This window comes from Pleurodeles waltl, chromosome 5, assembly GCF_031143425.1.
Source record: "Pleurodeles waltl isolate 20211129_DDA chromosome 5, aPleWal1.hap1.20221129, whole genome shotgun sequence".
In the NCBI taxonomy this organism is placed as follows: domain Eukaryota; kingdom Metazoa; phylum Chordata; class Amphibia; order Caudata; family Salamandridae; genus Pleurodeles; species Pleurodeles waltl.
The window spans coordinates 951,782,649-951,795,669 of NC_090444.1; the positions used below are offsets into that span (position 1 = coordinate 951,782,649).

General features: G+C 40.7%; 1 protein-coding gene across 1 annotated transcript in view; it reads right to left on the bottom strand.

Moving 5' to 3' along the window:
* Positions 1–13,021, bottom strand: part of TTL (tubulin tyrosine ligase) — a 209,116-nt gene that overhangs the window by 126,166 nt on the left and 69,929 nt on the right. The window contains exon 2 of the mRNA XM_069235070.1: positions 12,372–12,450. Coding sequence (XP_069091171.1) covers positions 12,372–12,450 — 79 coding nt within the window. The remainder of the gene's footprint in view (positions 1–12,371; positions 12,451–13,021) is intronic.

Below are 13,021 nucleotides of genomic sequence, written 5' to 3' on the forward strand. Positions count from 1 at the left end.
TGCATTAACATATGTTTATAACGTTTTATTCAAGTGCACATATCACCCAGAGGGACTTTCTGAGCTAGTAAGCATTTAACAGATACTTCTACTTGCTAATCTATACGTTGGAAAAGAGGCATGTTACAGAAATCAACACAATTGGATATTTGAGACCTTTGTCACATCATACACTCCAAACAATCTTGAAACATGCATTCCACATCATGATTCAATGACGCCATCAGAAGTCCCTTCTCGGCCTCCCTTTCTTTTTCACTATACTCCTGTGACCTTCATGGGCAAGCTACAACACTTTCTTCTTTGGACTCCTTGGTGGCACTAATCTCGTCTCTCTTAAAAAGAACCCTCTTGTGTGATTCTATGTTTGTAACCCTTTAATTTACCCAATCTGCCCTGAAACAAACATTCAAATTTCATTGGAAACTTTTCACCACCTGATAAAATTTCTTCCATTTGGACTTGTGAAGTTTTGTTGGGATTCAAACTCACCCCTAATTCTCTTGAACCCACTCCAACAAATCATCACCTTCTCAAGACACATACACCTTACCATGAGTGTGTTTGTTCTTGACCTCTATTTCTGCATCAAAATAATCCAACAACCTGATCACAGAGCCCCCGTAACTGCCCAGTTTCACGTACATTTCTATCAAATCCCTTCCTTCGGGAAAGTATTTTTTGAGTTGATGGTAATCTGTGAACATGAATCAAACTTCATGGAAACGTGAGTGCCATCAATAGTCACCATTTCACTTAGCTATCCCTTGTCCTTATGGCCTACTTGTAATACTACTTCTTGACTGTTATATGTCAAGCACCCATGGCTCAACAACGAGTTTGGAACAACAAACTCGTTGGTATCACTAATGCCTTTACCACGAATGCCTTTACAATGATTTTTTGTTGTAAATGCATTCCTGGTAAAGGCATTAGTGATCAGCATGCACGGTTTGAGCATGCGTCCCCCATAGCCTCCCACCCCTTAAAATTACTGCGACCCCCTCAACCACCCCAATACCCCACCCCCAAAATTACCACAACCCCAACCCCCCCTAAAACCTAAAGCACCCCAACCCCAACCCACTCCTTAAACCTAAACCCTGACCCCCCCTCCCTGCCCCTAAACCCTCAGCACCCTGAGATCCCACCCCACCCCCAAAAACTAAAAATACCCCGAGTCCCCACTCCCGCCACTAAAACCGAAAGCACCCCAACCCCCCAACTGACCCCTAAAACCTAAACCCTAATCACCCCAAGCCCCCCACCTCACCCCCAAAAACAAAAAATACCCCGAGTCCCCACTCCCGCCACTAAAACCGAAAGCACCCCAACCCACCCCTAAAACCTAATCCCTGATCCCCCATCCCACAAACCCTAATCACCCGTGCCCCCACCCCACCACACCCCACACCCCCAAAAATCAGCCACAGTCCCAGCCCAACTTACCTCCTCCTTCACTGCATCGACTCCCTTCTTCTGTGCCTTAACCATGCATGTACGTGGTTCACACATGTGTGGTCAAGGCCCAAAAACCAGGAAGTCATGGAAAACTAAACTGTTGTTTCGCTTTCATTTTCCACGACTTTGTTCCGGGTGTTTCCCCTTCTTGACACACTACTGATATTTTAGTTTTAGCCAACCTTTTCCTCTTGCCTTCAACCTTTTCTAAAATTCAATTGCCACCACGTGTTACAAGTTTAAGACAATGTTCGACATGTTTTGTCATTTGCCCTGCGTCCTTCAAACCCACATCTGTAACATGTGCCCCTAAATTCTACCTAATACTTCTACGGTGTCACTTTGTTTGTTTTTATCACACACACATCTGAAGCAGTCTTTTAATCATCAGGCTTCCCGCCCTCCCAGTGCTGAGTTCTCTCACACACTTCATCACCACCAGCACTTTTGCCATCAATAGTACATCCTCTATTTGAGGTTCATCTTTCATCCACAACTCTTCCTGTATTTTGTCACTTCTTCACTGCAACACAAATTGGTCTTCAATTCTTTCCTCTGCAGTCCCATCAAATTTCCGGGTAAGTGTCAACTTCCTCAAAGCTGTAACTAACTCCTCAACGGACTCAACTCGACCTTGACTCCTTAGGCCAAAATGATACCTCTCCAGTATTGTGCTAATGTGTGGCAAATATTGATCCAATGTAGCAATGGTTATCTCATATTCATTAAGATCATGCATATCATGTGGGTCCAGATCCGGTAGATTCTCCAGAACCTCCTGGCCCTTTGCACCCAAACAATGCAATAATAGTGCATTTTTCCTCTCTGCACTGAGATTTGTGCTGAGTACATGTGCATAATTACTGATTTTTTTCCCCACTTATTCCACTTGAGTACATGTTCCCCAAGAGGGAGTAAGAAATGGTGGTGCTGTGACATTTTGCATTGTGAACTCAAACTTCAAAGCTACACTGGAGAATGTGAGCACTGTCTATTGTCACTATAGTTCCTCTTTGTGTGATTATTTTTTCACCAATTTAATCACTGTATTTTGTATCCCAAATGACAGTGCTTGCTACCAACCCACAAAATGCATGTGTGCTTGGGGGAAAATCCAAACAAGGCTCTTAAAAATGACTTGCAGTGCTTTCGGTTGGCATGTAAATCCAGCCGAGTCTCTTAAGAAAACTTGCAGTGCTTCCAGTAGGCGTGCTTGCGCACACCCTCACCTCTCCTTGGCCACAGCAGTTGATTTCAACTAACGCGCCTTTAAACATGGCTAGTGCACCCAGAATTCTTTTTCCGGATATCGCTATTAATTGGACTGGGTGTTTTGGACAAAGAAAATAGGGCAGGCCACTGCGCCTCCACAAAATCACGGAGTTGCGTTGGCCCACGCGCTAACTCTGAGCACACTCCGAAAACTAACTCGCTGGAGCCACAATATGTTCAATAATACTGCAGGCTCTCACTGGCTGAAACCTGGTACTCCTAGAGCAACAGCATATGCTAGAGGCATGCGCTGCTTATCTGTCACTTCAAGATCGCGCTGTCACTGCGGGCTCATGCTGATACTCACGGGCCCCTAAAACTCAATTCTTAGTCCAAAAACAAGGTCTCTAGAGGTCACCTGTCACTCTGCTTGATGCCTAAGGCCTCCTACAGGATCCACCTATGTAGAAGAAAACAAAGTACCTCACACACATGCTATGGATTCTCTCGACCACAGGAAATGCTCTCAGCCTTGTTGAGGTGTCATTGTCTCACAGATGACACCCATCCCACCCTTGTCGCCAGAAAATGTGGTGTTTCCCACGACAGATGACAGACACGCAGTAAGGTAAGAAGAACCTTTTAATATAGACACCTCATCCAACAGCTGCTTCCTGCCAAATGGCTCATTCTAATTCCATTACATCACAGCTTTAACAGAGAATGATATAAACATTCTCTCATGCCACACATGTTTATAAAGTTATATTCAAGTGCAGAGATACTCTGGAGGATCTTTCAGAGGGAGGAAGTATTTAACCAATACTTCTACTTGATAATATAGAAGTTGGAAAAATCCATATTTTAGACATTTACAGAAATCATCACAATTGGAAAATTGTCTCCTTTGCAGAGGAAGGGATTTTCTCAACACTGGAGTCATTACAAAAAGACACCTACAATACTGCTCTTATGAAACATGGGGCCCTTCAGATGGTTGTCTCAGGTAGATGAAGTGACGCCCACCTGAAAACAGGTTTATGAACAAGTAATAATTGGGTTATTAAGGTTTGGTGAAGTATTAGTGCTGTTGCAAATCAGAGGTGCTACTTCTCTGCCAAAATTGATCCCCAGTTAGTTCCACTAAAGGCTGGCATCCCTTAGTGTCCTTTACTAGACTCTCCTGAATAGGCTGCTGTGCAAGATGGTTTCAGCCAGGGAAATCAATCAATGACATTGACATAGAGACCAAAAACTCCTTGCTTGTTTTTCCAAAAACAGCTGCTTTGAGAGTTTGTTTCTCAAAAAACAAGAATCAAAGGGCTAACATAACATGGTTCACACCCAGTAAAGTGTTCTGCCTTTAGAACAACCACCCCAGCGGTGGCTGTTGGAGACTGAGGGATCCCTGGCAGGCAGACTTGGTTCTCTTAATATGAAGGGTGAACTTTCACCATTGGAGCAGATGCAAGAACATCAGCTGAAACTCTGGGCTGGCAGACCACCTGCTCCAAGGTCTTGCTGGCGTGCCTGGTCCTTAGTAAGTAAACTTACAAGGGGACGCGTATAGGTCGATTAACCTTTTGGATCACATGGAATATCCTAATCATGTAGTGACCACTTGCATCAATAATCAGCATAACCAACCATTAATATTTAATTAAAAACATCTAAAAACATCTATTCATGAATAACCACAAGCAATTTTATGTCCCTATTTGTTACAATACTAAATCATCGAATTACGTCAAACTTTATTCAATCAGCTCAATATCAGCTTATTAAGGAAACATCAATAATATAATCTAATCAAAACTTGAAGAACATATGCTTGAATACTCCTACCTAAACCAATAAAAGATTTCGCAGCATCTATAGAAGAGTTCAGCAAACAGTTTGTCAGTCATTTGTCACTGTCAATGTCATCCCTAGGAAGCTTACCTAACCAAGATTAGCATTAACATGTGGGGCTTCATGCACTACAATTTAGGAAAAACATGAATTTGGAAAACATTTTTCTAAGTGAGAATCTACAAAACAGCGCAGTTGGTACCTAGAAGAAAAGGCACAAGTCAGTCAGTCATAGCAACCTATCCACAGAATGGATCAGCCACAAAGTCAGTCTTTGTCTTCAGGTCATCAATAGATCAGCATAGAATCAGGCTCTCAAGAGTATGAGCCCAACAACAGAATCTCGAACAGCATCTTCTGATGTCACCAATTCTCCCCTCGCATCTCAAGTTTTAGCCCCTTGTCATTACTTTTTATCAGGGTCTCCCGGTCCATCCCCCTAATTCCCAACTGGTCAGTCAGTCATCAGATATGACTTTAACCTATAACGTTAATTTACCACATCTATAAATTTTACTATCAGTCCTTTCACAAGACGCGGATTGGTCCACTATACGATGTCCTCATCATCCGGCTCTTCAGCTGTCAGAAATGTTGCATGTTCCTCTTCAGTCAGTGCTTCCATTGTTCAAATCCTGGGAAAGTACATTTAGCCTACTCTACACATAATTGTATCAAATTATCTTCATCATCTCCTGTCCGCTGGTACATTGCAGAAAATTCTAGCCAAGCAACTTTAACATCGGGAAGTTCAGAGTCAAGTCATGCTTTTGCTTCTCTACAGCGGGTTAGTGATTCAGCCCATCTTGTGAGGCCTGGAAAAATTATAGGCCTTAGTCACGGCTAAGTTAACTCTACAAATCAATATAAAACATAGGTCATACATTTCTATATGACATATTACTACATTTTTCTTATATATTTTCATTAATTCACACAATTTCAGTTATTTTAGTACAATCTCGTATAAGTGGCTGACATGCCCCATAGGCACATTTTCAAACATGCACATTATTTTCTCTACGATTAAATTCTCTATGAGCTTTTCATTGGTTAACACATAAACAATCATTAATAATTTTCTAATTAGCAAATTTGCTTCAGCAGTCTAAATTCTCCAAGTGCCTTAAACGAGATGCTGGATTTAATCAGCAGCCAGCTGAGAGCCAGCAACAGAGTCTTTGCTTGAGTAAATTCTGAAATTCTGTGAAGAAGTCGGACTGTGTTGTTTTGGACTTCTCACAGCTTGTCCAGGAAAAAAAGAGTATTAAATAATGTCTTTACATTGGTCTCCGCATGCACCAAATAAACAGTTACTGCAATGTTTTGCAGAAATTGCCATGCTTTAATCTTTAAGCAACAAGTACTGCATAATCTTCCACAGCTTTGTCAAAAATGTAGATATCACAATATTATTATGAGTGTCTAGCTGAAGACCATTGTCACTCTTAATTTCCAGGTCTTTCACTGTCATTTTAGGAATATGACAAGGGTTAATTTCACCAGGACACAGGTATGGTGTGCAGTCCTGCTACCTACAATCAGGATTTCTGGTTTCTCAGAGCTCAATGTCAGTAGCTGCCACCACCTAGTTCCTGACCTTTAACATACACTTCTGTACAACAGCAGGAGAAAGATCAAGGTGCCATTAACATAAGTGTAAAGCTGGAAAACATGGGCCCTAATGAAAGCAGCTAGTGGAGCAACACAAATAACAAAAAAATGTCTGCCCACAGGCACTCCACAAGTACACAAAAACACAAATGATGGAAAAAAAAGGGGTCAGCGACACCTTATGTATTTGGTCATCTAATAAGGAACCAAGGCCTAAGAGACATTGTCCGTCTAAGTCTCACAAGGCTTGGAAAGAAACAGGGCATGGGCAACATTGTCAAATCCCACAAAAGTCCTTAAAAAAAAATCAAGGGACCAACAGTGTTAACATCTGAAGCCAGATGGTGTTTCGGAATATAAGCTAATTTGGTCAGAATGTGCAGCACTTTGGCACCATTCCTGTCCAAAGTGAAGTATTAAGAACTCTGCCAGAACCGGCCAACAAGCACTGAAGCAAGATCACTAAAAATATATGGAGACTACTGATCTACATGCAAGCCTGACCTGTTGGATTTCATTTAAAATAAGGGTAAAGGAGGGAAAAGTCGAAAGAGGGGGATTAGAGTCCATAGCAGGGGTCACAAAATTTGCCATACTAGAAATTTCCTTTGGATTATTCTTATGTTGTGAGGTCGGGAAAGTACTAGGCACCAAGTGCCATCTTTTGTTCCCATCTATCCAAGGATCAGGTCAATAAGCAGAGTACTTCAGCATTACTCTCATAGCTGTACTCCCATTGGTGTGTTCCTAGATGTGGTTATCAGTGTGAATTGATGTTCTGAGAACCAAGGTGCTGCTTTACCCTACTCTTTACCTTAATAAAGCTTAAAGAGACAGAAAGATACCAAGAAGGCAGCACACATACCATTATTAAAAGGAGCATAATTAAGATTCTTCACATTACCAAACACCAAGACTGGATGCCCTGTGAAGTTTGTACATTATGGCCAGATCAACACTATACGTCCATTGCAGGAAACATAAGTGACACTATTGACAGTTTTAGGTATGGAACAGTGGTTCTCAATCTGTAGTCTGGGGGTTCCTGGGGGTCCGCAAAGTCTCTTCAGGGGGTCTGCAACCGCTTAGAAAATCAATATTAACAGATTATTAAAGTGCATGTAAATCAAGTGGCTTAATGTACAACTCAAAATGTTAAAACGTACTGTAAATATTGAGTAATTTGAAATTGGAGGCTAAAAATGAAATGAATATCCTCTGATTGATTCGTGGAAGCAGTGCAGGTGCATCAAACAGAATATAGTATGGATGATGTGTGGCTTTAATTGAGTTTAGAAAAGCTCCACCCTTCTTCTTAAAATTAAAAAAATTAATATTTGTTTGCAAATTAATTAACGTTGTATCATTTGTGTATATGATGAATGCTTGTTTCTGTGTTTTTTGTGTGTATTGTTTTGCAGTTCAAATCATCGACCCTGTTTAGGCCGGGGTCCCCAGCTTCCAGTAACGAATCAGTGTGTTGTGGGGGGGCCCCGGAATTACAATAATGATTCAGTGGGAGTCCCCGGGGTCCTGTAATGATAAAGTGGGAGTCTACACAAGCCAAAGGTTTCAGAACCACTGTTACAGAGAATTTGATTACAAGATGCATTCCCAAACACAAAATTCAATCACCTATTGATATTACAACTATATTCGATGTTTCAAGTACAGCCGACATGTGAGTCACAGTTGTAAATGGCTTTACCAAGGGTCTTGGTACAGCTTTCTGATCTACCTTCATATTCGGTCTCTAGCTTATTGTGAATCTTGTTAAAGTTTAAAAAGCAGAGGACCGATGTAAAGTGCCCCCAGCATAGGGCCTTCCCTTCTGAATTATACTAAGTGTTTAGTTCTTCCTCACAGTATGATTGAATTGGTATTTACCGGCATCCACCTAACTACCGAATCAAAGTGAAATAACCAATTATTACAGTAGATAAAGGCCCCATCTATTTTGCCCATTTCCTATCTGACCTTCACATTTATCTTATAAGGCCTGCAACTGTATCCTTGTATGTTCAGTGAAAAATCAATCTTTTCCCTTTGCCCCAATTTTCTTTTTATCTTGACAACTTCTGGAGCTCTGTCTTTGCCACATCTCATCTGACCACAACGTTAATTTAGCCTATCCCAGAAAGTAGGGGTTTCAGTCCAGTACTTGTTTTCCATTTTTATAGCTAACTGTGCAGGACCAACTTGTAATTGAGTTTGAAACAATATCTTCGTCAGATGTCAGTGTATTTCTGCAGCATAGAAAGGTTCCGAGGCTTCTCTTTCATACGCCTCGCTCTCTTGAATTTCATGTGCAACGATCAACTTGGTCAAAGATCACGCTGAATGAAAAGGTTATTACTATTTGTCCGTATTTGCTTCTTTGCGAAAAGCTTTGCAGACGTTATGGGGAAAGCTGCTTCACCTGCAAACATGTTTAACCTCAAAAATATTTTACCAATCAAATTAAGAAAGGCCACTGTTCCACTACCTTTAGTCCACATACCTTTACACAATACCAACAATTTGATATTTCCTTGACTATTGGAGGCCTGGAAACTGCTTTTAAGATTTTTTGTTAATTTAAAGCTTTTGAATGCTGGTACCCCACATGTCTAAATTATAAATCGCAATCTGCGCTTTGCAAACACACATTCAAATTAAAACTCGCCATCTTGTAAAAAAAAAAAAAAAAAAATTAAAATAAAAGCACCGGCAAAGTAAATATGTCTGGTTTTTACATGTTAACACTGCCTTACGGCCCACCGTTGCTCACAAGGATTCCTTGCCACAGTGCCTTTGTGCTACTGCAATTAGGCTCCGGGATTTACTACTACACCCTCAAGCCTTCCTCAGGAATCCCTCTCATCGCTGTGAATAAATGTCATCTTCATGATCATTATGACCTGTGGGTTACCACCACCATGACAGGTTACCACAAGCACAATCTCAGTCAACTTTAAGGGAGTTCAGAGGAGGGGTACAAATTACTGAGTCTGCATATACTGTTGCCATTTCACAAGTGGGGAACAGTCAAAGAGGGGTGGGTCACTCAGGCCATTTAAAATATGACTATGAAGCTGGAGGAAAGATCATTTATTTCAACTGACCACCAAGGGTTCAAATTATGGATAGTAGCAATGTCTGTGTTGATTCACAGTTCGTATGCGGTTGTATGACGGAACAACGCATTCCGTTACCACGCGTGTGTTACGAGAATGCCATTACCACACATAACCTTTACCACGCATGCATTTACAATGAATTATCTTGTAAAAGCATGTACCTTAAAGGCATAAGCGTGGTAAAGGTTCTCCCGGACCCCTGCCCTCCCTAGGGTCCCTAGCACGACTCCACCTCAGCCCCTCTAAAAACTATCTGACCCCTGCCCTAAGCTCTGAAACCAGACTCGTGTGACACCCCCTAAAACCGTCCCCCCCCTTCCTAAAAGCGTCCCTACCCCCCCTCCCTAAAACCTAATCACCCTCCCCACCACTCAAGCCTTAAACAGTACTCCCCCCCCCCCCCCCCCCACCCCCTGGCCCAATCTCCCTCTCAAAGATGAAGAGCCAGCTCCTCTGAAGTGCGGCGCAGGTCTTTCAGAGGAAATGGAAGGATCTCTCTATTTCCTCTAAGGACGGCAATAGCCTTTACCTCCATTACCATGCATAACCCTTACCATAAGTACGTTTACAAAATAATTTGTCGTAATGGTATGCATGGTAAAGGCTATTCGGGGTAACAGCTGTGTTGCAATGGACGATTCCCTTCATATGCAAGTGTACTTCATACAAATATACGTATGAACTGTGAATCAACACTGACATTGCTGTTATGTATAATTTGAACCCTTGCAGATAAATGAGATAAAATATGTTCCCTCAAACTCTTTAATATTTTTTTAAATAACTCTGAAGGAACAACCCTTCTTTGACTGGTTTGCATGTGCCCAAGTTCTGAAGGATATTGGGTATGGCAAGTTCTGCTGCATTCAACAAGGAGTAGTAAGAGGATGACCACCAAACCTTTCATTGGTTTAGTGTCCCCCAGGGCTGAGCCATACATGATGCCCTTGCTTTGCAGGAATAAACAGGGGAACAAGAAATTGAACTCACAATGGCCCTGAATAGATGCATACTCCAGCTAGCCCTTTTGACTCTGTCTCCTATTCACAACTTTCAAGGCAATTTGATAAAAACACAATAAAACTTGGTAAAATATGTTAAATGATTTCTAGCAAAACACCTTTGTCTAAAATAAGTAACCACAAGGCAACAACGGAAGCAAAAAATCCATCATGGCAAAATAAAATAAAATACAATCAAATGTGTGTATTTGTACAGTTTGGCAGATGCTGGTAAAAGTGACACACTGTTAAAACATCTGTACGAAGCATTCTCCAAAACACATCTGTAATTATTTATTAGTATGCCATAGCATTTGTTTATACGTTACTAAATATGGCTATGAAAACACTAAGGGCAAATGATACCTAAACCAAGGTATGAAGAACTTCAAGTTATATAATAAGGAGAAAGCAATAACCTGGGGAATAGAAGAAACAGGGAATATTTAGCTAGAACTCACATACATCTTGCAGTGCTCTAAATAGGAACACAACTTGTAGCAGACTTCATCAGATACTCACCAGGCCTGACATTACCACAAACAAATCTCTGATGAGAATTGAGCATTTCTACTGGGACACTCCACTACCTAAGGCTACCTAAGGCTGGAGATTAATTGTCCTGTTGCAGACCTTGCCATTTTGGACGCAAAACAACTTAGTCATGCACTTTCAATAATATAAGCCCTCTACTAAAGTGATATCCTGTTGTGTGCTATGAAGTCAGCCACAGTCCCACCCAAGATCAGGTCTGCAATACAGGAATATGATTATTACCCTTCACTCAAGGTAAACAAAAGTCCAAACAAGAACTATTGTCACTCAGGCATGTTCCTGAGAAGCCTGTATCACAATTCTGCTTTATTTGGGCTCCAAACAGAATTTCCCATTTGTGGATCCATATCAGAGAGTTGTGTAACAATGTGTTCCATGCTAAGAAAAAGTTAATTACTTGTTATCCTAATGCTTTGCCATGGGTATTCTCTCTGAATGCAAAACAAAATGCATACTGCAATCGCACGTGTGAGATAACATAAAATGTTTTTTCAAACTTTTCATGTTTTACAGTCCAATCCAATAAACTGAAAACATGCCCAAGAAGTAAACGTTTCCTGACTTGGAGCCAAAATAAAATATTAAACATTTAATTTGACTGAAAACAACTGAAACAGTGTACTTATTTTTACAAAAGAAAGGGTGCCCCACTGTGAGATATTAACATAATAAAATAATTCCCTGCTCCTTTAAGAACCTTAAAAGACTGGAATGTCCCATCACGCCCAGCAGTGTGTCACTTAGTTCATTTTTTCTGCTCTATGCGTAGGTCAGTGGTTCTTAACCTTTTTACTCCTGTGGACCCCCAATTAATCATTACTGAAATCCAGAGCCCCTCACTAAATCATTATTGGAATTTGGGGCCCCCTTTTGAGTCGTTACTGGAAGCCGGGATGCCGGCCTTCAACAATTCAATTAAATGAACCTCAAACCAATACACACAAATACAAAAACATTGATGAAATACACAAATTATTAAATACTTTATTTAATTCACAGATATATAAAAAATCATGTTACTGGGAAGTTGAGGCTTATTTTTAACTCAACTGATAACTCCCCATCGTCCGTGCTATATTCTGTTTAATGCATTTGCACTGCTCCCATGAGTCAATCTGAGAACATCAACTTAAATTTTAGCCTCCACTTTCAAATTCCTTAACATTTATGTAACTTTTCACAATTTTCTACTTTAAATATTTTTCCTTCTCAATTTATATACACTTTATTAATGTTAATATTATTTAATTTTTAACCAGCTATGGACCCCCTGAGAAGGTGATGAGGACTGCTATGAGTTCCTGGACCACAAGTTAAGAACCACTGACAGAGATCCTGAACACAACCCTGGCTAAAGATTTGGTGATGTTACTAAGGAGAAGAAAACTGACTCAAGGAAAATGTTAACCAACAAGACCTGTTTTCTATCCTTAAGACATTTTCTGCCGAAGGTAATGCTGTGCTTGCCTTTCAACAAGTTACACTGGGCAGTTTTATTCAACAAGACGTGACTAATGTGTTACAGCATACTTCTACACAAATGTTTAGGATCACTTACTTCACCAAGGATGCCTTGCGACAAAGCTTGTCAGCCCCTCTATAATAATTTACCAGCTGTAAAATTCCAGGTTCGTGACCTGCAGGAAAAAAAACAAAAATAAATATTTTGCATTAATAATTCGAGACACCTGACAAATTTTAAAAACACCTGTCAAATCACACGCTGAGACACTTGTGAATCCGTTTCTGCAGTCAGCAACTATTTCAGATCTCACAGGACACGAGATTCAAATGATTAGGGGGAAAAAGTAAAATTGTACCGACTTAATAGGAATAAGTGACTTAACTAAAACACTTTTTCCGAAGTAGCATTCGTAGTCATACCCTTCTAGAATGCTAATGAATCTTCCCACCATAAAGTCAAAGGTGTGAGAAATGTATAGACATTTTGCACCACTGGAGCCAATACCATGCACAAGTCGTATTGGCACTGAGCAGCCTATAAGCCCATAGAAGACTATTCATCCACAGTTTGCTTCTGAGTAGGGGAACAGAGGCAAGCCTCTTCTTTCAGAGGCAACAATACTAAGTCTAGGTCTAAGTGTATGCACTCTTTCCTTTTGGGTACAGGTCAAAGCAGGAACTCCTAGTGGGTATGTGTTAGGCATGGCCCTTTTTAGGGGATTACCATGAAAAGTTTTGATTTTT